General features: G+C 44.2%; 1 protein-coding gene across 3 annotated transcripts in view; it reads right to left on the bottom strand.

Moving 5' to 3' along the window:
• Positions 1 to 25,597, bottom strand: part of slc23a1 (solute carrier family 23 member 1) — a 98,648-nt gene that overhangs the window by 33,549 nt on the left and 39,502 nt on the right. For 2 of the 3 annotated variants that reach the window (XM_067996340.1, XM_067996342.1), the window contains exons 2-5: positions 11,173 to 11,256; positions 9,175 to 9,297; positions 7,906 to 8,063; positions 2,599 to 2,687 (exon numbers count right to left, since the gene is read on the bottom strand). In XM_067996340.1, the coding sequence (XP_067852441.1) occupies positions 2,599 to 2,687; positions 7,906 to 8,063; positions 9,175 to 9,297; positions 11,173 to 11,256 (454 nt within the window). Of the gene's footprint in view, positions 1 to 2,598; positions 2,688 to 7,905; positions 8,064 to 9,174; positions 9,298 to 11,172; positions 11,257 to 21,744; positions 21,883 to 25,597 lie in introns of those variants that run through there. The other variant, XM_067996341.1, reaches the window with a different exon arrangement.

The following is a 25,597-nucleotide window of genomic DNA, read 5'->3' as shown; positions in this document are numbered from 1 at the left end:
AGCGAAGGGGGGTGATGGAGCGCGTGGCAAACACGCATAAGAAATTTACCGTTTCCGACGCGATCGCAATGTAATTGACGGTGATTAAAGTTCTTTCTGGGTTTCGCGCCCGGCAGCCATCCTGATTGACAGGCTGGCTGCCGACAGGAGCTGCAATGCCGAGGTGGGGGGGAACAGAAAGAGAGAGAGCGCGAGACGTCATCCGGCACTGGAACAGAAGATCGAGGGGGACGGGAGAGGGAGACATCGGAGAGGGAGACATCAGACATCGGAACAGGGTGGAAAGGTAGGTTGATTTTGTGTTTTAACTTTATGCAATGGTTTGTTATTTAATTTATTTTGTTTCTTTTTGCCTGATCTGGCCCAGAAGCCGTGGGATAGCCATCCAGGTAAGTTAAAAATCGTTCTAATTATCTAATATGCATCAAGTTCCTTAAGTACCTCAATGAGGTACGTTTGGTTCTTTAACTATCTGGCTTTAATTGCCGGCAGGGCTCCTGGAATCGGGACGCCCGCGTGCACTCAGGTGCGTCTGTGGGAAACTCGGAAGTCGGCAGGTTGGAGCTGGCTTCCCCCACAATTTAAGTTTAAAATTGAGCCCACAGAGAAAGAGCAAGAGAAAGTTATGATCTGGAATGCATTGCCTGAAAGGGTGGTGAAAGCAGAATCAATAGTAACTTTCAAAAGGTAATTGGATATATACTTGAAAAGGAAAGATTTGCAGGGCTATGGGGAAAGAGCAGGGGAGTGGGACTAATTGGATAGCTCTTTCAGGTTACCTCACAGACCTTTACTTTGTATGACATCACAACAGCAGCAGTAGCTCACACTATCAAGATATTTAGCTTGATTTACACATTTGGTAAAAGCATTGGGAATAGAGCACCAAGGAAGTCTGATTTATTAGTGACAATTCTCTCCTGAAGATACATGCAGTATGATGCAATAGTTACATTAAGATTTTCACAATGCTCGTAGTAGCGTAACTGTGATGCAAGAATCCTAGTATGTGAGACTTGATAGATGATTTGACCAATAAGTTGGATGGTGCATTATTTGTCAGGTGGTACATTATCAGGACCCATCTAGACTGTTAGTGTGCTAATTATGCCTTCATTTATATAGTGTGGATGAGTTCCCAGCATTTAAAAAAAAGCAACCACATATAGCTGCTAATATTATAGATGCGAATATTCTGAATAGCCCAGACTTTAGAAGGAATGTTTGATGCAAAGAAAATGCTTGGAAAAACCCAATGGCAGAAAACATAATCTGTGGCCAAGTGATAGAGTAGGAAAGCATTCCAATCCTTTCTCCATTTGATGGCTGAGAAAGTGGAGGTGATGCAGAATGAGGTAATATCAAAGATGAAGGTACTCCAAGCCACTCTGCCCATATGACAACATTGCAGCATGCCTGGAAGAAGTTGGAGGAGTGGCTTGAAGGGAAAAAATGTACAGGGCTACGGGGAAAGAGCAGGGGAATGGGACTAATTAAATAGTTCTTTCAAAGAACTGGCAAAGGCACGATGGGCTGAATGGCCTCCTTCTGTGCTGTACCTACTATGACTTGAAGGTACAGTCGACCACTATCAGTGCCAGTCCTAACAGTACAACATTAGCTGCAAGTGAAGTTGCAGCAGCAGATGGCACAGGTCTACATCTGGCAGTCTGCTGAATGAAGCCTGTGTAGTTAGTTCTCTGTGGTCATTGTCAACTAGGTACACTTCTGCCTCTAAATTAACACAAAGAAGTACTGGCGGGTGGGTAGTCAGCTTCTAGTGCAGCCTGATCTACATGGCATTCCTCGATTGTTCATCTTGCTCCATAAAAGATAAAAAAAGGGGATTCCAATAAGGAACCTACTGTCCCAATATTGTGGGCATACAAAAAAATGGCAGCAGCAAAACCCCTGACACAAAGCTTCCTGAACAGCCAACACACACTCAAAATTCTTCTGTCTAATCAGCATACCTGGTCATCCATTTTATATGAATGATAATACTGGTATTAACAGGGGGAAATTGCATGGACATCTAAAAAGGGCAATGGTACAAATGTACACAGCCAAGAGAGGTTGGCCAGCCTACTGAGGCAGTATTATTCATGCCAGTTGCTAGATATAACAAGATTATTACGGTTCCAGTCATAGAGAGACAGGCGGGAACAAGTAGCCTAGAACAGGGCCTTTGAGGTGTCAAGTTTAAAAAATGCATATAAGGACAGGATATCAGATAACACACACACACACACACATATATATACATACACACACATACATACACACACATACATAACTAGTCTTATTTTGTTTGTGAAAATGCCTTGTTTATGTGGCTGTCTTTCTTATTTCTGAAATGAAAGCAAAGTGCACTGCCAATCATGAATATCTATATACTAGTCACAGAACACAAATCAAATCCAAAAAGGTAACAGTGAAGACCACACATAATTCTTAAATTGTGATTTGAACATTACATTGATTAATTGGAAATCCTCTAATGCTTCTTTGCCACTGATTTGTATGCATTGCAAAATAAGAACAGTTCATTTTTGAATGTTTTGCTCAGGTAGTTCTTTCAAGTATAAGTTTAAGTACCTTCAGCTGGACACTTCCACTTGTCTAGGGCAAGAATAGCTCTGGCAGGAACAAGAAATGCGAAGGCACTTGCTTGAAATAGGGGAAGCCTAAGCAAATCAAAATTTAGAAAATGTTAGCATAATCAGATATGATGGAGTTAAAAAAAACAATGATTCCTGTGATTTTGACCAGTAACATTGGTGCTTTGTGACACAGATCAATTACTTATCTTTTCAATTCAGTTTAAATTAATTGCTTTTTGTTACCAAGTTTAATTTGCAAAGGAATTCTTAATTAAGGATCCAATGCATTATTTAAAATTGGGTAGTGGACTGTATTAGCAGTGACATTTGGGCTAATTTTACAAAATGTGTTATTAGAGGGCCCCCTCATCTCCCTTTGTAAAAATCATCCCTTTAAAGTACAAATCAAAGTTATATTGCTGCTGTAGAAGGCATCGCCATAACTCCATCTGGAATACTGTTCACCATTCTTGGCAACTAAATCACAAGGAGGATAATATTGCTTTAGAGTGTACAGGGGTTAGAAAGATGATTCTGGGCATCAGGAATTTAAGTTATTAGAAAGTATTAGAAGTGGGGATGTGGGGATGTGGGGAAAAAGAAAAAAGAAGTGATTAGGCATATTGTCCACTATGGTGAAGGATTTAAACACCAGGGGGCAACAAGTTAAACATTAAACAGTTAGGAGTAAAAAGGGAATTAAAGCAGAACTTTACAACAAAAGGGCAAAAGAGTCATGGAATAAGTTATAAGGGAATGTCATTGAAGCAGACAGTACAAGTTTGGGTCAAAGAATTATTTTGGCGAGAGTAGAGTTTGATGGATTTAGTAACAATTCAAGTCGTGGAGTTGAACTATTAAAGGAGGGATGAGTTTGTTGAGCAGACAGCTTTCCTCATAGAATCATAGAAGTTACAACATGGAAACAGGCCCTTCGGCCCAACATGTCCATGTCGCCCAGTTTATACCACTAAGCTAGTCCCAATTGCCTGCACTTGGCCCATATCCCTCTATACCCATCTTACCCATGTAACTGTCCAAATGCTTTTTAAAAGACAAAATTGTACCCGCCTCTACTACTGCCTCTGGCAGCTCGTTCCAGACACTCACCACCCTTTGAGTGAAAAAATTGCCCCTCTGGACCCTTTTGTATCTCTCCCCTCTCACCTTAAATCTATGCCCCCTCGTTATAGACTCCCCTACCTTTGGGAAAAGATTTTGACTATCTACCTTATCTATGCCCCTCATTATTTTATAGACTTCTATAAGATCACCCCTCAACCTCCTACTCTCCAGGGAAAAAAGTCCCAGTCTGTCTAACCTCTCCCTGTAAGTCAAACCATCAAGTCCCGGTAGCATCCTAGTAAACCTTTTCTGCACTCTTTCTAGTTTAATAATATCCTTTCTATAATAGGGTGACCAGAACTGTACACAGTATTCCAAGTGTGGCCTCACCAATGCCCTGTACAACTTCAACAAGATATCCCAACTCCTGCATTCAATGTTCTGACCAATGAAACCACGCATGCCGAATGCCTTCTTCACCACCCTATCCACCTGTGACTCCACTTTCAAGGAGCTATGAACCTGTACTCCTAGATCTCTTTGTTCTATAACTCTCCCCAACGCCCTACCATTAACGGAGTAGGTCCTGGCCCGATTCGATCTCCCAAAATGCATCACCTCACATTTATCTAAATTAAACTCCATCTGCCATTCATCGGCCCACTGGCCCAATTTATCAAGATCCCGTTGCAATCCTAGATAACCTTCTTCACTGTCCACAATGCCACCAATCTTGGTGTCATCTGCAAACTTACTAACCATGCCTCCTAAATTCTCATCCAAATCATTAATATAAATAACAAATAACAGCGGACCCAGCACCGATCCCTGAGGCACACCGCTGGAAACAGGCATCCAGTTTGAAAAACAACCCTCTACACCCACCCTCTGTCTTCTGTCGTCAAGCCAATTTTGTATCCAATTGGCTACCTCACCTTGGATCCCATGAGATTTAACCTTATGTAACAACCTACCATGCGGTACCTTGTCAAAGGCCCTCCCTTCAGTAATGTTTAAAAAAGCAATAAAAGTTTGTTGTCACCTCATTTTTTTGTGAAAAAAGTTTATCATACACTAAAAGAAAAAGACTTGCATTTATATAGTGCCTCTTGCATGCACCCCCTCACCCCCACAGCAGATATAGGATGTCCTTCCTTCTGTCCATCCCTTGCACCAAAGCCTCTAGTGCATCAGTAGAGAACCGTGGTGCATGCACTCCTGCAGGCCTGGTACAAACTCAGATGGGCAGATTAACAGGTACCAGCTACCTTTAAGAGATTGGGGCTCCCCTTGCTGGTGGAAAGTGTGAATTGCATTGAACCCTCGTGTCAATGCTGATTCGGAACGCTGCTTGAAGGTAAGTCCTCAGGCCTCACGAAAGTCTCGAGCTGCCTGTGCAGGGGCCATTGGGTGCAGGGTAATAGTGGATCACGCTATCCCCGCCCAATAATAGGCCCTATCCAATTTTCTCCCCCCACTTTTCTTTTAGATGATGAATTTCCTCAGGGCTTCTCCAGCTCAGTCGTCGTAACTCTGCTGGAGACGGGTTTCCCAGCACTTATCAGTCTGCTTTGGCCCAGTGGTAGCACTCTTGCCCGAGTCGGGAGATCACCTCTCTCCAGTGATTTGAGCACATAATCTAGGCCGACACTTCGGTGCTGTACTGAGGAATGCTGCACTGCCAGAGGTGCCATCTTTCAACTGAGCTATTAAACCAAAGTCCCGTCTGTGCCCCCAACCGCCCCCCCCCCGCAACACCCCCCCACAGTAGGTGCATGGAAAAAAAACCCATGGCACTATCCTGAGGAGCAGAGGAGTACCCCCAGTGTCCTAGCCAATATTTATCCCTCAACCAACATCACTAAAATACAAATTATCTTCTTATTTAACTTGGATTGGTGAAATCCCAGCATGGTGAAGGAACTATTATTATTTCTACTGCAATACAGCAACTGAGGTGTTTCTCTTGGAATGCTTTCAAAAATTTATGGGAAGATAGATCTGTAAACAAGTAGTATGTCAGCACACTGTCCTTGCGCCTCTGATGGACTGATAATCTTTGTCCCCTACTGATTGAAAAGGGCTCCAAGCAAAATAAATTTGGGCAGTCACAACCCAGTTCCTAATGGTCAAAGGCTTACAATATAAAACAGCTACCAACATGACATACTCCTTCAGATGAGTGCAGGCTCATTCAACCTTAATCATATACACAAGTTGGAACAAGCCAATAGATATACCAGGCATCAACAACTTATTTCTTACATTTTCAACAACCCACATTTTCTCCCCTTTACATTTTTAATATTTAAACATTCCCCCCCCCACAATTGCAACTTTTTTTAACCTTATTTGATCTGTTGGACTTTTAAAATAAAATCCATTATTTAGACTGTAGTTTTGTTTTCCTTTTGACTTTTTTTTTTAAATGTCTTTTTACAGTAACTGAATACCAATTGCAGTTGAGGGCAGAAGATGAATGGAAAGGCAATTATGGACTAATAAATGCAGAGAAAATGCAGCCAGCTTTGGACAATGTGCTGTGAAGAGTTGTACATTAGTTTTGGTGAGAACAAAAATGACAAATCCTCAAGCAATGAAAAGATTAATATCAGCCAATTCAGCAATTGCAGAAATCACAGGGCTGGGTTTAAAGTTTGTGGGGGGAGAACAGAAACAACTAAAGGTTTCAGACCATGATTATATTTGTACAGCCATTCTGAAGATTAAATATTTATATTAAAATTGCAGTAGAATGATTTAGAACTGTTCCATTATTTTACCTTTGATACACACACCAAGGCATTAGCTGACCTTAAAATGGTCATGGTGTTCATGAATGTATGTGTTAAATCTTCATTGTTTGGGAAAGAGACAATAAGAGCAGTGCAGCATTTTGTCAGTGATAGATTGATACATTTCATTGCAATTTGTCATCATTTAATTTTCTAAAACAAAAAGATTTGCTAAAACATTTATTTTTAAAGATGGTGCTTCTTTAACTTGGCTGGGTCAGTGAAGAGAAGAATGCCAATCTATGAAATACTCTAGCCACAAACTGAATCATTTTTGATTGAAACAGGAGTCACAATTATTTGACCTTGGCACAAGTGGAATAACAAGATTCCTGAAAAGTTTCATGCCTTAGTGCTAGAATAAATTACAGCAATGTATCATTGTCTTGAAGATCTTTGCTTTGAATTGGGTTTGTTTATTGTATGGGTTAATTCCCTATATACACAAACAAACTTTTAATAAAGTTTGACTATTTGGCCATTTTGCACTGTGTGCATGACTATATATAACTAGTTTTCCCTTCTAGGGTCTTATACATCATTTCCTAAGATATTCTATAGTACCCATAAATGTGGTGTTATGTTCAAATATTCTAGCTATGCAGAGATTGGCTTTAGTGCAGTGTTCTTTTTCCTCAAGGTGCATGTGTGTAAAAAAAAAGAAAGAGAACATGATTGAGACCAAGCGAGAGAGTGCAAGAAAGAGACAAAAGCAGAGAAAGAAAACTTGCATCTATAATCCCAAAGTGCTTCACAGCCAATGTGTTTACTTTTGAAATGTAGTCACAATTGTTATGTAGGTAAACACGAATAACAAATGAATGACCAAACAATTTATTTTTAGTAGTGTTGATTAAGGGGAAGAACATTGACCAGAAGAGCAGAGGTGTGCTGGTCAACAGCCCTTCCTCCACTAAGAGCAGATTTAAATCCCAACTGCAAATTGTTTGACGTATTTGCCTCAAAGCAACAGTGATTATACTTAAAAAGTAATTTATTGTATGTAAAATTCTTTAGTATTTCCTGAAGATGTAATAAGATCAAATATGAATGCAAGTTCTTTCTTACAAGATTTGCCAGAAAAAAAATGATGGGGTGCTACAGCAGCCGATAATTCTCCTGGAAGCAGAACACCAAACAGTCGAACAAATGATAAAATATGGCAACCAAATCAGGAAAACATTATAATGAGATTGCAATGGGTGACTAGAGAAAAACAACTAGAATAAAGTCTCAGAACCAGTGTCAGGTAAACTGAATGACAACTAATTAGCCCATTAAATATCAAGTGAATAATTTCTTAAGCATCTTTTAAAAATTATTCTTTCTGTAACTTTCTCTAATTTTATAAATTAGCAGACTATTATAAAACACATACATTATTAGAGATCTCAAAAGGAAAAAGAATTCACATTATTCAGACAATTACAGATATTACAAACCTGCATCCAAATATTGTCTGAATGAGTGTGGTAATTCCCACACAGGTAAAGATAGTACCAATCAGCTGACTAACTGTGTGCTGATCTTTTCCAACGCAGAGTGATTCAGCCAGCAGGAAAGGTACAGCTATGGTTCCACTAAAGCAAGTCAAATAGTGCTGGAAAACCAAAACCAGAATTAAAGTTTCTTAACAATGTTTTGTCAATAGGCAATTCCCTCACGTGTTTGTGCTGAAAAAATTATTGACTTCAGAAATTAATGAAAAAAATTGAGATGAAAATTAAAGCAAGTTATACAGATTCAGAAAAATACCATTAACAAGTTATTTTCACAAGTTTTTTTTCACTTTAGGTCTCTTTAAAAAGAATTTTTTTTTTCAAACATAAGGCAATGTGTCTGCTAAAAATGGATTCATATAAAAAGAGCCTCTGTTGCTACTTCCAATGGATGTCACTCCAACAGAACTTTACTATGCAACAGTAGTAAGACATATGCTCATATGGAAGAAAAACAGGCTGCCAAGTCTGTCGGTATCAACCTAAACCTACAAGTAGATGTGACTAAATAAACTCACCTCCAATATCCCCTGTGATAAAGTAGCTCATCTCAAGTCACTATCTATCCCCAAGGGTCCAAGTGAGATGAGGAAGCTATCGGGAATTGTATCAACCTTCAACCTCCTATTCCACAGGGCAGTATGTTGGTACATTGACATGCAGCACCACCACACCACAAATCTAAAATGAATTTCAGTAGCTGCTCCATCTGGGCAGAATCACCTCCACCTCCTGTCCTGGCCGACAGATGATGCTAGTGATATTTCTCCTGGGCATGTTATAAATAGTTTCATTCCTTCAACCCCCTTGAGAATTCTTCATCAAAAGGCCTACAGCAAGGGCATTGCAGGATAAAATGTCAGGCAAGGGAACAAGCTGGAGAATAGTCATGAAAGACATCTGACTGATGGACACAAATCCAGTGGGGGACTTAGCATAAAACACTCAGCACTTGCTGAAATTTTAATGAGATTGCAGTGTTACACTCCATCTGATTTGGATTTCCACTGACATCAACATATGGATGTTCTAAAACAAGCACACTCTCAAAGCTGAAAGAAGCATTCGGTACACAAGCTAAATTATAGACCATGACAAAAAGATTTCTTGTGCTTTTGTGATAAGGATGTTAGATTGTAATTATTAAAAAAGCTACACAAAAAGGTGTTACACACAACTAGCATGCAAACAAAAGAAAAGAAAGGAAAATACCTGAAATCCAAGCAAAATGCAAAGATACCAGGGAGGAACATCTTCTATTTTGTAGATCATATCGAAACCTCTACTTCTAGGAAGTGTGGGTTGTGCTGGACCATTTACATTAGTTATATCATCCTGAGAAAAACATCATATGTAGCAGAGTAGCCAAAATTTAATAGCTTGCGAGCAGAAACCATGTTATTCTATGATCATTGCAATTCATATCAAAACTTTCTATTATGTTCAATATCCAGATCAAAGTGTTTTTCACAACTAAAGTAAATGTCAAATTACAAAAGATGATTTCTGACAGGAATGGAATTGTATTAACACAACATGCATGGCTATTTGAAGTTTATTGATATTACCCCTTACTCCTCCTGAAGGCAGCATCTTATGCTGGGGTACAATTCTAAGACACCACCAGCCATCCAGCTCTTTGCCCATATGGCCATTCTTCAAGTGTGAGCATAGACAAAAAGTGTCAGCGGGCCCTTCAACTGGGTGGGTGGACACGATAAGCCAGCCAATCCAGTCCTCCCGAAACATCAACACACACGCAGGGATCATGGGTGCCAATGTAGGGTGGAGATTGCGGTTGCTTCCCCGCGCCCCCCCCCCCCCCCCAATCCCAAAGATACTGCAGCCAACTATAGTGCCCCAACTGAGATTAGCGACTCAGCTTAGACCTATTGGGTCCAATTTTCCTGTGAGCGGCGAATGAATGACGCCCACCGTTCGTTAGACTTTTCATGGGCTTTTTCACGGCACGGTCCTCTTATCGGGCGCTCAATCCAATGTGGCGCCCTCTCCTGGGTATCTGGGACCTCTGAACAGGGCAAGCAACCGTGTATCCCCTTAACCAATCAGATTAAAGCATGTTAATGAGCAGTGCAGAGTCAGAACCAGGAAGTGTAAGTTAGAAAAGTAAATTCAATGTAAAATATATTTTTTACTTTTTAAAAAAATGTCCAACAATTAAAATCTGAAGGAATGAAACTCCACACTTGTAAAGATTAATTTTCAGTGCCAGAGAGGTTGTTTGGTAGTCATTAAGACTTACCACACCGTTAAAAGTGCGTTTAGATTTAAATGACGTTTTTTGGGCGAGATTAGTTTGTACCCATCAGGTCAATGCAGGAGCTTCACGCCGTTCCAATCATTTGAACGGTGAGTCAGCCAGCGAGGTGTCATTCTCGCAGAGTTTACGGAGGAACAGGGCATCTGTTAGAGCAACTTCCAGATTTCCGCATTTGACTGCGCATGTGTGGTAGCCAGAAGCTGCTGTACCAGATGCACAGAAAAAATGGTGAGCAGTGTTAGCCTTGCCATTATTTTCACAGGAAAATCCGACCCATTACCTCCTGATTTGTAAGGACCAACACAAAACCACTGTTCATTTACCCACTGAGCTACTGGGATATTTATCAGGGGAGCGCAACAAGATTATGAAAGGTCTCTGCAACCTAATATTGTGCAACTTATAGCTGTTGATGAATTTGAGTTAGAAGACTCATCTATATTCCAAAATGTTCACCAATGTGCATTAGGTTTCTTGATTCTTATAGCATTTTGGTGAGTAACAGATAGAAGAGAAAAATGACAACTCCTAGTCTTGGCATCAACTATTGTCTTAGCCTCTTGTTCCATAATCCACATTTTGCCTAATCACCCAGTTAGAGAGCTAACCATTCACAGGGACAGAGGTCAAAAGGTAATGTAATTCCTTGCTTCTTCTACCACCACACCCTCCCCACCAACTAATTAATTCCCATTGAAAATAATGGAGATTCTAGACAGCACTGCACAATACAACTGGTTTTACAAACAAGTGAAAGAGTATAACTGCAATTTTGCAATACTCCATTATTATTGACCCTTGATAGTCAGGTACTAAGATTGAAAGGCACAGAGATATTCTGAAGCTGTAATGCAATAATTCTGATTCTGGATTTATACTTTGTATGATAATCAGAGCATCATTAAATATTAGTCAAGTTCGTATCTTACCGTGTCACTTTTATTGTGAATTCTTTCATCAACTGGTATGTTGATTTCAGGCATCTCTTCATAAGCAAGGCCTGGAATCCCATTCTGGTTCAAAGAATTTGAACATGGTTTAAAATATAGATTCAGCAAAGAAAGGATATATAAATACATTAAAAACAGCTTCCAGTATACAATTCTTTTTAATCACATGACTGCTGTGCAATAAATGTCCTTCAACATTTTTCTACATTATAAACAAGGGGCAGTTTAAAAAACTTACTAAAGAAAGAATTTTCAAAGCACATGCAGGAACAAAATGCTCAAAGGATGAGTCACTATCACAAGCTTTGCTACATAACCAGTCACATTTTTACAAGTGTATTTTAAATTAGATAGACATGGGGCATGATTTTAACAAGGTGACGGGAAGTCAGCCAGGCCGGCAGGGGGTGTGGGTAGTTGCGTGGGAAACCCCCCAAAAAATTTTGCACGTCGGTTGGAGCACTCACGATTGAATTGAAGGCCCTTAATTTTATTTCCGGGTTTCGCGTCTCCATGCTGCACAGTGGCCGTAGTGCGCACCTGAATAACATGCTGTGACTGGGATATTTAAAAGGCCATTGCAACAATGGATTTTGAAGGAGAAAGGAGGACCATACCACAGTGCAGCATCATAGGATGAAGGCAGCACCACATTTCAGCAACTCCTCCCTTGAGTTGCTACTGGCTGGTGTCAGAAGCAGGAGGGAAGTCCTTTACCCGGCTGATAGGAGGAAGCGCCCTGCTTCTGCCACCAAGAAGGCGTGGCTGGAGGTGGTAGAGGAGATCAGCAGCAAGAGCACGGTGCCCAGGTCATGGGTACAATGCGGGAAGCGATTTAATGACCTAACCAGGTCAGGAAAAGTGAGTACTTTTGCTGATTCACCCACATCCTGTGAAAAGAACAACCCCCCTCACTCGGTGTTGGCAAGCCTACTCCATCACATCAATCCTCTCACCCACTTAGGCCTCATCATCAACTTACCTTCACTGTCTATGCATTTCCTCACCTCCCCATATGTGAACCAACACTCCTGCTCACCCCAATCCTGATGCAATGTGATGAATCTGTCTGATACTATCCCTCTGATGTATTTGCTTCATTGTCAGCCTCATCCAAAGCCATGCATCCATCGGGTGAACATGTCACCTTCAGTTATACACTTCTGTTCTTCCACCCCATGTCGAAAAAAAAACACAAAATGCAAGGGAGAGGAGGAGAACTGGAGGGGGCCCCACCAGAAATAGTGCCCTTGACAGATGCGGGAGGAGGTGATGGACATAAGTCGAACGGTTGCATGCCTGGCCGTCGGAGATGGAGAGACTGTCAACCCGCAGACAGTTGGTGACAGAACTTTAACATCATTCACACACATGATGAATTGATGTCATCAATGATTGATGTGTTCCACACCTCAGTCTGCTCATTGGAAAGATTGCAACTTCTCCGATGATTATTTAATATTGCTTTATGCTGTCTTCCAGGGCCTTCCACGGATTGATGAGGAGGCAGGCATCATGGAAGAAGGAGATTCCTTGGAAGAGCTGAATTCCTCTGAGGTCGCACCATCACATCACATCACATCACATCCAACCATGCACCAACGCAGATACTCACACTTCGGTGGGTCCTGTTAGGCAGATAGTTGGATTGTCACCCGGTGATTCAACACTCACAAGTGAGCACGAGCAGACACTGGTGGCAGAGGCAGCTGCGGAGAGTCCGCATTGTGAGGCACACTCCTCTCCAAGCTCTGCTCAGCTGGACACAGATACTGAACCCTGGGGGATATCGTTGAGAGTGAGAGTGATCACGGTACAGCCCCACCTTTCAAGGTAATGGAAAAGGTGTCATGTACACTCTCCACAATAACGCAGAGGATGGAGGAATCCAACTCCATCGCTAGTGGATTGGTGGTGCAGGTAAGTGCGGGAATGTCTTCGATGGAGAGAGTGGCAGCCCCCATTGAGCTTCAAGCTTGGCTCTCAAATAAGTCCATGCAGGCCATGGCAACGGCCGTGCGGACTCTGGATGCCAACATGTCTGCCACCTTAAATAGGCAGATACTTCATCCACGGCCAATGAAAGCGCCACATCTCCTCGCCACAGTGTGATGCGGCACTGGCCCAGGAGAGGGATGATGGTGAAAAGGGACATGGAAGTGGGGACTCCACTCAAAACACTCCCACCCAATCAGTACCCACAATGATGCCTCCTCTCCCGATGGCCAAGTCTGCCCCTACACCGGCGCAGATGGAGCAGTCTTTGGTGGAGCCCTCATGGGCTCCAAAACCCAGAGCTTGTAAGCCAAAAGCATCTCAGTCAGGGCATGAATCTGAGCAATCTGCCACTACCTCTGAAGCCATAGGGGATGCACCACATAGAAGCACTAGGAAGAGGAAGGCTAAGGTATTTGTAATCACCATGGGTATCTGACGGAATGTCGTGTTTTTCATTTATATTTGTTTTTTGTCAACTCCACATTAAATGTTATAATTCTCACCACCACTGCCACATCTTACCCATTCTAGAGTCGCCTTTGTGAAATCGCCCTGTTATGTGCTTCATCATGAATGCCAAGACACGATGCCACCCATACAATGGGTGTATGCATGGTTGAAGGACTGTTTCGTGCAAGTGGTGGGGTGGGGGACGGGTGTTGGTGGTTGTTCCAGGCAGCCTGAGTAGTTCACAATCTTCAACTTGCAGATCTCATTATGAAAACCTGTCAGATAAGAGTGAATCCCTGGCATCATGAGCAGCCGTGTGCACCACTGCTCTGACGATGGGTTCCCCATCTTCATCCTCCTTGTCCTTATCCTCTTCTTCAATGTTGCCAACAGATGAGGATGTTTCATTAGTCCATTTGAGATCCGCCACCTGTAACCCTCTCTGCTGAGCGATGTTGTGCAGGACGCAACACACGACTATTATTCTGCACACCCTCGCTGGTTAGTACTGAAGGACTTCCCAAGATCTTTCCAAGCACCTGAAACGCATTCCTATGGCTTGATCAGTGACAGACCTGGTGGTGATGTAATTGTCGTATTGCTGCTGTGCCTCAGTGGGGTTTCTCACAGGTGTCATGAGCCACGTCTGCAGGGGGTACCCCTTGTCTCCAAGGGGCCAGCTTTGTGTGTCTTATGCGTGGAAGAGTTCTGGGATGTTGGACTCGCACAAAATGAAGGAATCATGGCAGCTGCCAGGGAATTTGGCACACACCTGCAGAAACCTCCTCTGGTGGTCGCAAACCAGCAGTGCATTGATGGAGTGATATCCCTTTTGGTTGATGAACAGTCCTGTGGAAGACCTCGAATTGCTACGTGTGTGCAATCAATTGCGCCCTGCACCCGTGGGAAGCCAGCTAGAGTGTTGAAACCTACTGCCATCTCAGTCTGGCTGATGTCGTCGCTGGGGAAGTTGGCGTAGTCGGACGCCCTGGCAAACAAACCATCCATCACCTGTCATACACTTACGTGCAGATGACAGACACCATGGAGATGTCACCGGTGGCGCCCTGAAAGGATCTGGAGACAAAGAAATTGAGGGCAGTGGTGACTTTAACTGCGACGGGTAATATGTGGCCATCAGGCCCAGCCGGGAGCAGCTCTGCATGCAGATGTGTGGGACCACCTGGCGACTCAATCTGAGCCTGCATAGGCACTGCTGCTCAGAGAGGTTCAGGAGGCTCAACCTCTGCCTGTACATCCTCTCATATGGGTAGTGCCTCCTGCAACCTCGGCCCCTCCGTTTGTCCCCTCTCTGCTCTTCTGCAGGTCCTTGTGGCACACCTGTCTTGTGTACCTGCAAATCCCAGAACTGCACGCCGTGCCTGCCGCAGATGATAATATGCCTCCTCCTCAGATGTACTGTGGAATACATCCATTGCACGACCCCCCCCCATCCATCCTGATCTTGTCAGTTTGAGGGGGACCAAAGTGTAGATAAATTTGTTTGAACACAAGAATTCTCAGTCTCAAAGAAATCTTAGTCTTAACACAAAGAACTCCCAGCCAAAAGGTTTGTCCAAGAGAAGAGTGCCCAGGTGCAAAACCTCACCTTTTATTCAGATCACTGGTTTTAAAAAGGTCCAAATGAGAGCCAGCTGTAACTTGCCTCCGTTTCCAAGATGTGTTTCAGTGTCCACGGGAGACATGTTCAGTAGAAGTTAAAACAGCTGGTCTTGCTGAATCCACAAAAATGTAATACCTTTAAGTGCGTTAATTGGCCCTTTAAATATCGGCCCGCTGGCTTTAAGTGCCAGCAGGACTTCTGGGTGTCTGTTGCGCGCACGCATCCAAACGTGCCTGGGTCAAACCCAGAAGTGGGCACATTGGAACCGGGATGCGGTCCTGCTCCAAAAAGCTTTTATTTTAAACCTCCCACCTGCCCGTTCTTGAGGGATAAAATTTCCCCTATGGTCTCCAGATAAGCTTCCCAACATCCCAATTTCATCATGTTTAACACAGGCACCTGATTTTAGAGCAGTGCAAGTGAATCAAAATATGGTACTGCCATGGTCACACAATTCCCCAACCAAGGGAAAGCAGAGGCCTACGCATGCATTGTTTAAAAATAAACTGCTTATGAGCTTTTAATTGCTGATCAAATTATAAAATAAGATTAGATGGGACTTTGGCTCTTTTCTAATAATAGAAACTTGTTTTTGTTAATTTCAAAATATACTTTATTTCATAGAATTTAAGGATACACAGTTCAAAGTAAATATCACAATTCCAAACCAGTACATTTCAAACCAAGAACACCACAGATCGTACCCAAAGTGAGCTCATTATTACAATTCAAACAGTATTTCTTATGACTCATTGTGTACAATACAAGGTGGGGTGGCCTTTTCCCATAGAGCCTTTGCATCGGTCGCACCTCGCCCCAGTGGGACCCGCAGCACATACCCCTGGGCCTTGGAGTGTGTCAGTCGGCAACTCTTGGTCGTGCACAGCTCCTTCAGCTGGAAGACCAGCAGGTTTCAGGTGGACCGAAGGGCCTCCTTCACCGAGTTAATGGTTTTCCAACCTCAGATGATATCTGTCTCGGTGTGCATGTGTGTGTAGAGCACAGCGTCCTGCGTTACCAATCTGTTTGGGATGAACCGGGACAGACACCAACACATCTCCCTCCACACTCTCTGCGCAAAGGGGCAGCCCATCAGGAGGTGGAAGACTGTCTCCTCCCTGCCACAGCCTCGAGGGCAGCTAGCGGTGGCACTGAGGTTCCGTGCGTGTTGGAAGGACCGCACTGGGAGGGCCTTTCTCACCACCATCCAGGCTACATCCTGGTGCCTGTCAGTCAGTTCTGGTGATGAGACAGTCTGCCAAATGGCATCGACAATCTGGTCGGGAAAGAAACCAGTACAGTCCATCCTCTCAGTTCCTTGCAGGACTCTGAGAACATTCCGTGTCGACCACTGTGACGGTCTTGTGGTCGAAAGGGTTCCTCCTCAGGAACTTCTCCACCTGAGACAAGTGGGGGTGGGGCACCTGCTCAGCCAGCGTGGCCAGACCCAGCCTTCTCAGTGTGTTGGACAGGTAGAAATCCAGCAAGCAGTGACACTTGGGGCCCGATATTACCATGGCGTCGGGTTCGCGGCGGGGTGGGGGGTGGCAATTGGGCGCGTGGGTAACACGCCCGGTGAAATCAGTCTGCCCCGCGCGCAATCGCAGGCTGATTGGTCTTCCGGGTTCCCCGCTGCTAAGCTGTGCGGCGGGCAGACTGCGCATGCGCAGTAAGGTCTGTCAGCTGGAGGAGCTCTATTTAAAGGGGCAGTCCTCTACTGACTGATGTTGCAAGAAATAGGAAAAATTACAGCATGGAGCAGCGTGGGGGAAGGCTGCTTCCAGGTTAATGATGCCTCACGCCAGGCATCATTGGATGGGATGAGGAGGAGGGGGAGGACAGAGACCTTCCCCCCGGCGGGCGGGAGGAAGCGGCCTGCCTCTGCCACCAAGAAGGCCTGGCTCGAGGTGGCAGAGGAGGACACCTGCACCACCAACATATCGCCCACCTGCATACAGTGCAGGAGGCGCTCCAATGACCTAAGTAGGTCAGCCAAAGTGAGTACACTTACTCATTCCCCTACACTCCATCTGCCACATCACCGCCCCCATCCTACATCTCCTTCTGCACTGCCAACACTACTCTGTCACCTCATACCCACTCAAACCTCATCCTCATCTTACCTGCACTTACTCACCTCGCCAGTACTCATCCCGCCACTACCACTCAACCCAATCCTCATACCAACTCATGGCTCTATCTCATACTCACCCTCTCCTGCATCTCTTTCACAGTCAGCCTCACTCAACCTGCCACTACCTGTGCTGCAGCCACAGGGCATGCATCACATATGTGCAGTAGGAAGTGTAAGGCAAACGTGTCGTGAGCATGAACGGGATGCACAAGGGTGTTTGAGGGTTTGTCATGGTTTTTACTTATATTTAATTTCTGATCAACTCACATTACATATTATATTGGCACCACTACTGCCACGTCTTTGCGAATCTTGTCTGGTTTGTGCAATAATGTCCTTTCCTGAGGATCACAATGAAGACCCACAACTGATGCCACCCATTGTGTCACAGCAGAGTGGGTGTAGGTGTATTTGCAGGGCTCTTTTGTGCAGACGACAGAGACATCGGCGATGTCCCCGGTTGCACCCTGGAAGGATGCGGAGGAGAAGTTGTTGAGGGCAGTGGTGATTTTGACAGCGACAGGTAAGAAGATGGTGCTCGGGCCAGCCGGGAGCAGCTCGGCATGAAGGAGGCTGCAGATGTCCACGACTACATGTCGAGTGACTCTGAGCCTCCGTGTGCACTGCTGCTCAGAGAGATCCAGGAAGCTGAGCCTCGGTCTGTGGACCCTGTGGCGAGGGTAGCGCCCTCTGCGGTGCATCTCTCTCTGCGGTTGCCCTCCCTCCTGCTGTGTAGGTGGATGTGTCACAGTGTGCAAGTTGGTGAATTTTATTGTTAGGAGGAGGGTGGTGGAGGCCAAACTTTGTCCAAATTGACAGAGTGGCCTCCTGCAATGAGTGAGGGTCTCCCCCACCCACAACCTGTCAAATGGACCTATGCAGCTGCCACAGGCTGATAGCTGCAACACGTCCATTTGAACTGGGAGTGTTTCCCCCCAGTACGGGAAACAGTCCCAGTTGTTTGTAAAATCCCAACCCCCCTAAAATGTCTCGTTAATCAGGTCTGTAAATGACCTGAAATACCAAAATAAATACCTTAAGTGGCACCCCGCCGGCTTTAATTGCCGACGGGAGTCCCACATGCGGGGGATGCGTGCGCATGTCAGCGCGTCTGTGGGAAACCCAGAAGTGGGCGGGTTGGAGCTGGGCTCCCGACCCGCCCCGGGAATCGCTGATTTTCGTGCCCCCCCCCCCCACCCCCCCCGCCAGGAACGCATCCGATTGCAGGTGCTAAAATCGACCCCTTGGTGTTTGCGTACTGGGGCTCTACACATATCCTGAGGCAGCCATCAGGATCAGAGCAGCATTGGGGATGCTCTTCCCCCCCCTTTGGGGGCGTACATGGTGGCCTTATGGATGCATTCTACCTTGGACCTCCAGACTGGGTGACTGTGACGGCGGAGTTGTGGGGAATGGGCCGGACCCTGGCCACAGAGCAACACCGCGAGTACCTCGCACCTTATTACCAGGTTACTGCCCGTTATGGAGTGGGATCGTCCCACCTACATACCAAGCTTTTGTTTGGCCTTGGCGATCCACTTCTCCACGTTCTTTATGCAGGCCAGGGGGTCCCCCCGCACCAAATCCTGAGCATCTTCAGGTAATTGGACCTGATGGTGAAGGGGACAAGGGACCGGGCCTCCCACCTGCCAAAGAACATGGCCTCGCTTTTATTTCGGTTTACTCTGGCCCCCCGAGGTCAGCTCGAAATGGTCACAGATGCTCATTAGTGTGTGGACTGATTGTTGGTAGGAGCAGAAGACGATGACGTCATCCACATACAGGGAGGCCTTAACCGGAGACCCTCCGCTGCCTGGATTTGTCACACTCCCGATACCTGTGTCCTTCCTGATGTATCGAGCCTTTTGCCGCGTCCAACATATGAACAAGACCACAGAGAGTTGTCAGCCCTGCCTGCCTCCAGATCTGATCGGAAAGCTCAGACTCCCACCCATTGATAAGGACTGAGTTACAGATGTCTGTGGAGAGCAGTCGGATCCAATCATGGATTCCCTGCCCAAAACCCATTTTCGCATGCACATCCATCATGTACAAGTAGTAAATTCTGTAAAAGGCCTTCTCCTGGTCCAGGCTGATGAGGCAGGTGTTCACCCCGCTGTCCTGCACGTAGGTGATTGCATCCCTGAGCAGCGCAAGGCTATCAGAGATCTTCCTGCCGGGTACAGTACAGGTCTGATACGGGTGAATCGCCCGCTCCAGAGCAGACTTGAGCCTGTTAGCGATGGCCTTAGACAGAATCTTGTAGTCGACATTTAGCAAGGAAATGGGTCACCAATTTTTTGATTTCTTCCCTCTCTCCCTTCCGCTTGTAGGTGAGGGTGATGATGCCTTTCCTCATGGACTCTTGACATGCTGCCTGCCAGAAGCATATCCCTGTACACTTCCAGTAGGTCTGGGCCTATCCAGTCCCAGAGCTGCGTACAACTCGACTGGTGAGCCATTGCTTCTGGGAGTTCCACTCTTCGCGAAGGACTGGACGGCCTTTGTCAGCTCGTCCAAGGTCAGTGGCCGATCCGTGCTCTCCCACTCACTGTCCTCTAAGACGTCCGTGATAGAGGACAGGAAGGGCTGGGAGGCCATTCTGTCTGTGGGCTTCGCATCGTACAGTCCGGCATAAAAGGATTTGCTGATTCTCAGTATGTCGGCCTGCGAGGATGTCAGCGAGCTGTCTTCTTCTTTCAGGCTGCTGATCACAGATGTCTCTCTGTGCAGCTTCATGGAGCAGACTCTGAACCGGAAGATGATCTTTGGGGCCTCGGAGTGAAGAGCGAGGCTTGCTGGCCCTTCACCTGAGTTCCTCCCTGGCATTGATCCCCATCGACTGCAGCTGAAGCAGATCCTGCATGCTTTTCTGGAGTTGTGACACTTCCCTCTGTCTCTCTCTCTCATCTTCTGAGCACCTTTGAGGATGAAGAACCTCTTGATGTTGGCCTTGATCACTTCCTATCAGTGCACCGTGGAGTCAAAGAGGGGTTTCAAGGTTCTCTAACCGGTGTAATCCCTCTTTAGTCCCTCGATGTTCTCCGGGGTCAACAGGCTCACGTTCAGCTTCCATATCCCCATGCCCACCCTCTGTCAATCGCAGGAGGACCAGTCGGCCAGTAGGAAGCAGTGGTCAGAGAAGAACACCACTGGACCTGACCTTGAGCGTTGGGGGCACAAAAATGAAGTCTATCCTGGAACAGATGGACCTGTCTGGCCTGAACCAGGTGTATCTCTGCGGTACTCCGTCTGCAGGGTTGCTGAAGACGGCAAGTTTTGCGTCTTTCACCACCTCTATCAGGATTTTGGACGTGGTGTCCAGTATACCTGCTGGATTGTCCAGCCACATTGATGATGCAGTTGAAGTTTCCGGCAAGAGCGATGATCTGGAGGTCGACAGGCAGCATCGGGAGATGCTGGAAGACCTCCACCTGCTTGCTCCAGAGGGTTGGAGCGTACACATTGACTGGTCGGAGCGGGGCATTCTTGTACAGAACATTTGCTATGAGCAGGTGTCCCCCCACCACCTCCTTAACCTCTTACTTGTGGTCCAAATCACCTGAGCTGTTATCAACTTTAAAGCTTTTGGACATGTGCAAGTTGTGGTCTTTCAGCAACCACTTCAAAGCCAAAGTGGTGCAAGACTTTTGCAGTTCAAAACTGAAGTGGTAGAAGACTTAACATGGAGACACCCAACTCCAAATGTTGAATTGATGCCAGTTTTCACTACAGTTATATTGCACATCTTGCATTGCTGCAGCATAGAAATTGGTTCATAGTAGTGCAAGATATGCATTATAATTGCACAAAAAGTTTACCTCCCACTCCAAGCCTTCCTTTCCTCCCCCAAAAAACATGTAACAACGCTATCTCATCTTGGATCATTACTATATGATTATAGTATGATCAGGCTATCATTTGTGAATGGAGTAGACGTGTCAACAGTTGTGTGCAAGCTATATTTAAATATTCAAACAAATCAATAAAAATAATTTTAGAAAAACAAATGGCAGTGATTTTTTTAAATCTTTCTCTCAAATAGACATTTGGTCCTATCCTCAGAGGTCACAGGAAGCATCTAGGGGATGTGACTTGCACTAAGTTATAGACTAAGATTTTGATTCCAATTTCCCAGAGAGTGCAGTGATAGACAGTGAAAGCAGCAAAGAAATACAAAATGATTGCTTCAAATCCCACTTCATGACTTTTTATTTCACTATTTCAAAACAAAATGGATTTCCTACAGATCCCTATTTTGCCAAGTATTACCTATTTCAACAAAAACAAATCCAGTATAAATTGGTTCTTTAAAACAATGTATCCAAGAGGTGAAGAATATTACCTTTAAAATGTCCCTCATTCTGGAATGGTCTGGACCACCACCTTATTCATACATTAGGTGCACGAGAGACCCAAAAGAGCAGTGCTACAAGAGACACTAATATACTTCACTCCATGTCGATAAAAAGTATTTTTCCTCTTTTGGTAAAAAATTAACTTCTTGGTTGTACTTCTGAACTTTAACCAGCAGCTCTTCATATATTAACTGAGACCAAGTCAGAGCTCATGAGAGTTTAAGGTTTTCAGCTTTAACGGAAATGAGTTGATGGTGCCAACTTGCCTTCCACCTGTAACTAATGCCCCGATTGTATTAAGCCAGCCGGCAAGAGTACAGTATGTTAAAATGCACCACCTCACTTCAGCTGGTCAACTTATACTCACCATACATACGTTCAAAGCAAGGAATGCCATTGCATCCAAAACTCAGCTTCCCGTATCCTAATTTGCGACAAGTCCAGTTCACCCCTGTGCTTGCTGACCTACATTGGCTCCCAGTCCAGAAAGGCCTCGATTTTAAAATTCTCATTCTTGTTTTCAACTCCCTATCTGTTACCTGCTCCAGCCTTACAACCCTCAGAGATCTCTGCGCTCCTCCAATTCTTGCCTCTTGTGCATCCCCAATTTTAATCGGTCCACCATGGCTTTACGCTCTGGAATTCCCTCCCGAAACTTCTCTGCCTCTCTCTCCTCCTTTAAGACACTCCTTAAAACCTACCTCTTTCCAAGCTTTTGGTTACCTGTCCTGATAGCTCCTTATGCTGCTTGGTGTCAAATTTTGTTTGTTTTGTTTAACGCTCATGAAGCGCCTTGGGACGATTTACTACGTTAAAGGTGCTATATAAGTGCAAGTCATTGTTGTATCATAACTCATCTATGTGAAAGCAAACATAAATTATTGGGGAAAAAATGAGGAGGAGACTATGTGAATGGTCTTGATTTTAACATAGGAAGATATCAGGAAGGAGGAATAGGACATGCAGGAAACAGACACCCATAATTTGCAAGCATAATTTGTGGCATATATCATATTGTCAGTTTAATAAATCAAAAAAATTAGCCTTATGTCAGTAGGTAAATATAAAAGCACTTTCAAAGCATGGCTGAGAACCATGTCAAAGAGTGGTACGGCCTGCATTCGGTCAGGATATGGCCACAGAATGCCTGGCCAAACAATGAGTGCCCAATAATCAGTGGGCAGGGGAAAAGCAGCCAGGTAAATGTCATGCACTTACCCAAAAGGATGAGATAAAAATCAGCGAGCAGGTTAACCTCGTCTTCAGTCATGTATCTTAGTGGCTAGTTAGTGAATGAGATAAGCAAACTCCTAAACCCTAACTGCTTACTTTCCCCACTCCCGGCTCCAAACTTTCTTAAAAACTGAAATCTTTACGCCTTGATTTTCCTGTTTTCAATCATCTGATTTCTGCTGCTTTTGAGTGGCTGCAAGAACAAAACTGAATGGGGAGGTGTTGCTCCAAAGCCTTACTCCTAAAAACCCTGGTGTAGTTATCCTTCTGCTGTGATGTCAGCAGCCCTCAGTACCTACCATATGCAAATGATATTTAAATACTCAGCAAACTATCATCAGTGAATTTCCCTTTGTCATTCTGATCTGCCTCTCCAATTGAATGCCAGTATATATATATATATATATATATATATACACACAGTGAGCACCTTTTTTTAAATATATATATATATTAAAAAAAAGGTGCTCACTGTTGCTAAGCACCTGCCACCAGATAGAAGTGGAATTAAAAGGTAACCTTGTTGGGGTTTTGTATTTCCTGTAAATTCACTGCTCAATACTTTGTTTCTCGTGTCTCATCCAATTGAAAGTTAATACAAGGTTTAGCACGGTTTTCTTTTTAGCGCCATTACACATTCAGCACAAGACACAATGGTGCTTGCTTTAGGGATTTCCCTTTACCCGTGTTATGAAGAGGAAGAGAAAGAATGCAACTAGAACAGGTTCATCAGACACCGCGCACCCACATCCAGCGAGCAAGGCATTCCTATCTCAACCGCAGCAGCGAGCTATGCCTCACTAGGGAGACTATGAAAAAATTGCATCACATTCATACGCTGGGCCTGGAGCCAACTTTACTAGAGGTACCATGTTGCCTGAATTCATGAAAGTTATTGCAACCCTTAACATTTATTGTAAACAATTTTACAACACCAAGTTATAGTCCAACAATTTTATTTGAAATTCACAAGCTTTCGGAGGCTTCCTCCTTCCTCAGGTGAATGTTGTGGAAATGGATTTCCACAACATTCACCTGAGGAAGGAGGAAGCCTCCGAAAGCTTGTGAATTTCAAATAAAATTGTTGGACTATAACTTGGTGTTGTAAAATTGTTTACAATTGTCAACCCCAGTCCATCACCGGCTTAACATTTATGCCACAGGGTCACTTAAGATTGTATCAGGGGACATTTGCAGTATCAACCAAACAATCAGCTGAACAATACTGCAATTAACAAGTAACTGATGCATTGTTTGGCTGGCTAGTTCATAACCTTCCCTCATGACATTGTGCAAGAGCATGAGAACACTGTTGATTGAGTTTTAAGAGAGTGACAGAATTGCCCAAGTACAAGGACTCATTAACTGCACCCACATTACCATACATGCCCCTTTTGAAAATGCCATCAGTTTACTGAACAGGAAAGGTTTTCACTCAATGCTCAGCTAGTTAGTGATCAACACCTAACACACGTGATTTCTTGCTATCTGGACAGCTGCCATGATTCCTTCATACTGAAGGCTCACTGCAGGGAGAGGCTGCACAGCAAAACCCTTTGCCAACTGCAAGACATCTATGGGAGCAGTTACTAGGGACACCGTTCCCCAAGTACAACCTGTGGCCACTGCTAAAACAAAGCTGTCACCATGTTCCCCTTTACAGAAATCATTCCAGTCCTAACATTTGCCTCTCAAACATAACTATGTTTGAAGGTGGCAGGATAAGGTCATAAAAAGCATGAGTTCCTTGGTTTTATAAATAGAGGCATAGGGTACAAAAGCAAGGAAGTTATGCTAGACTTTTGTAACTCTCTAGTTAGACCTCATCTAGAATATGGTGTGCAATTCAGGACACCACACTTTAGAAAGAATGTAAAGGTCTTGGAGAGGGTACAGAGGAGATTTACAAGAAATGAGGGATTTCAGTTATGTGGAGAGACAAGAGAAGCTGGGCTTGTTCTCCTTAGAGCAGAGAAGGTTAAGGGGTGATTCAATGGAGGTGTTCAAAATTATGAGGGGTTCTGATAGAGTAAATAAGGAGAAACAGTTTCCACTGGTGGATGGGTCAGTAACCAGAGGACACAGATTTAAGATAATTGGCAAAAGAACCAGGGGAGAGAGGAGGAGAATTTTTTTTTAATGCTGTGAGTTATGATCATCTGGAATGCACTGCCTGAAAGGGTGGTGGAAGCAGATTCAATAGTAACTTTCAAAAGGGAATTGGGTATGTAATTGAAAAGGAAAACATTTACAGAGCCATAAAGAAAGATTGAGGGACTGCTCAAAGATTGCAAGTGACCTCAGCAGTCACTGATGTTTAATGATAGTATGTAACCTTTTGGGGAAAAAAGCCAAGATGGGATAGGTTAGACTAGATAGGAAAAAGGTAAAATTAAAAGTTTAAAAAAGGACAAATAAAAAGGGAATAGAAAGGAATAGGGTCAGAAAAAACAGCATTATAATTTACACTTTTCCAGTTCAAATAAATAGTTTTAAGTACATATTTTAATTTCATATAGTTATTCCCAGGAGAAAAAAAAAGTACTTGATATCATGACATATTAAATTTGACAGTCATTCAGCTGAAAACAAGCAAAACCATTCCAC

This window comes from Heptranchias perlo, chromosome 14 (assembly GCF_035084215.1).
Source record: "Heptranchias perlo isolate sHepPer1 chromosome 14, sHepPer1.hap1, whole genome shotgun sequence".
NCBI classification, from domain to species: Eukaryota; Metazoa; Chordata; class Chondrichthyes; order Hexanchiformes; family Hexanchidae; genus Heptranchias; species Heptranchias perlo.
Note: the sequence above shows the minus strand (reverse complement) of the source record. Positions and strands in the feature narration are given on the sequence as shown.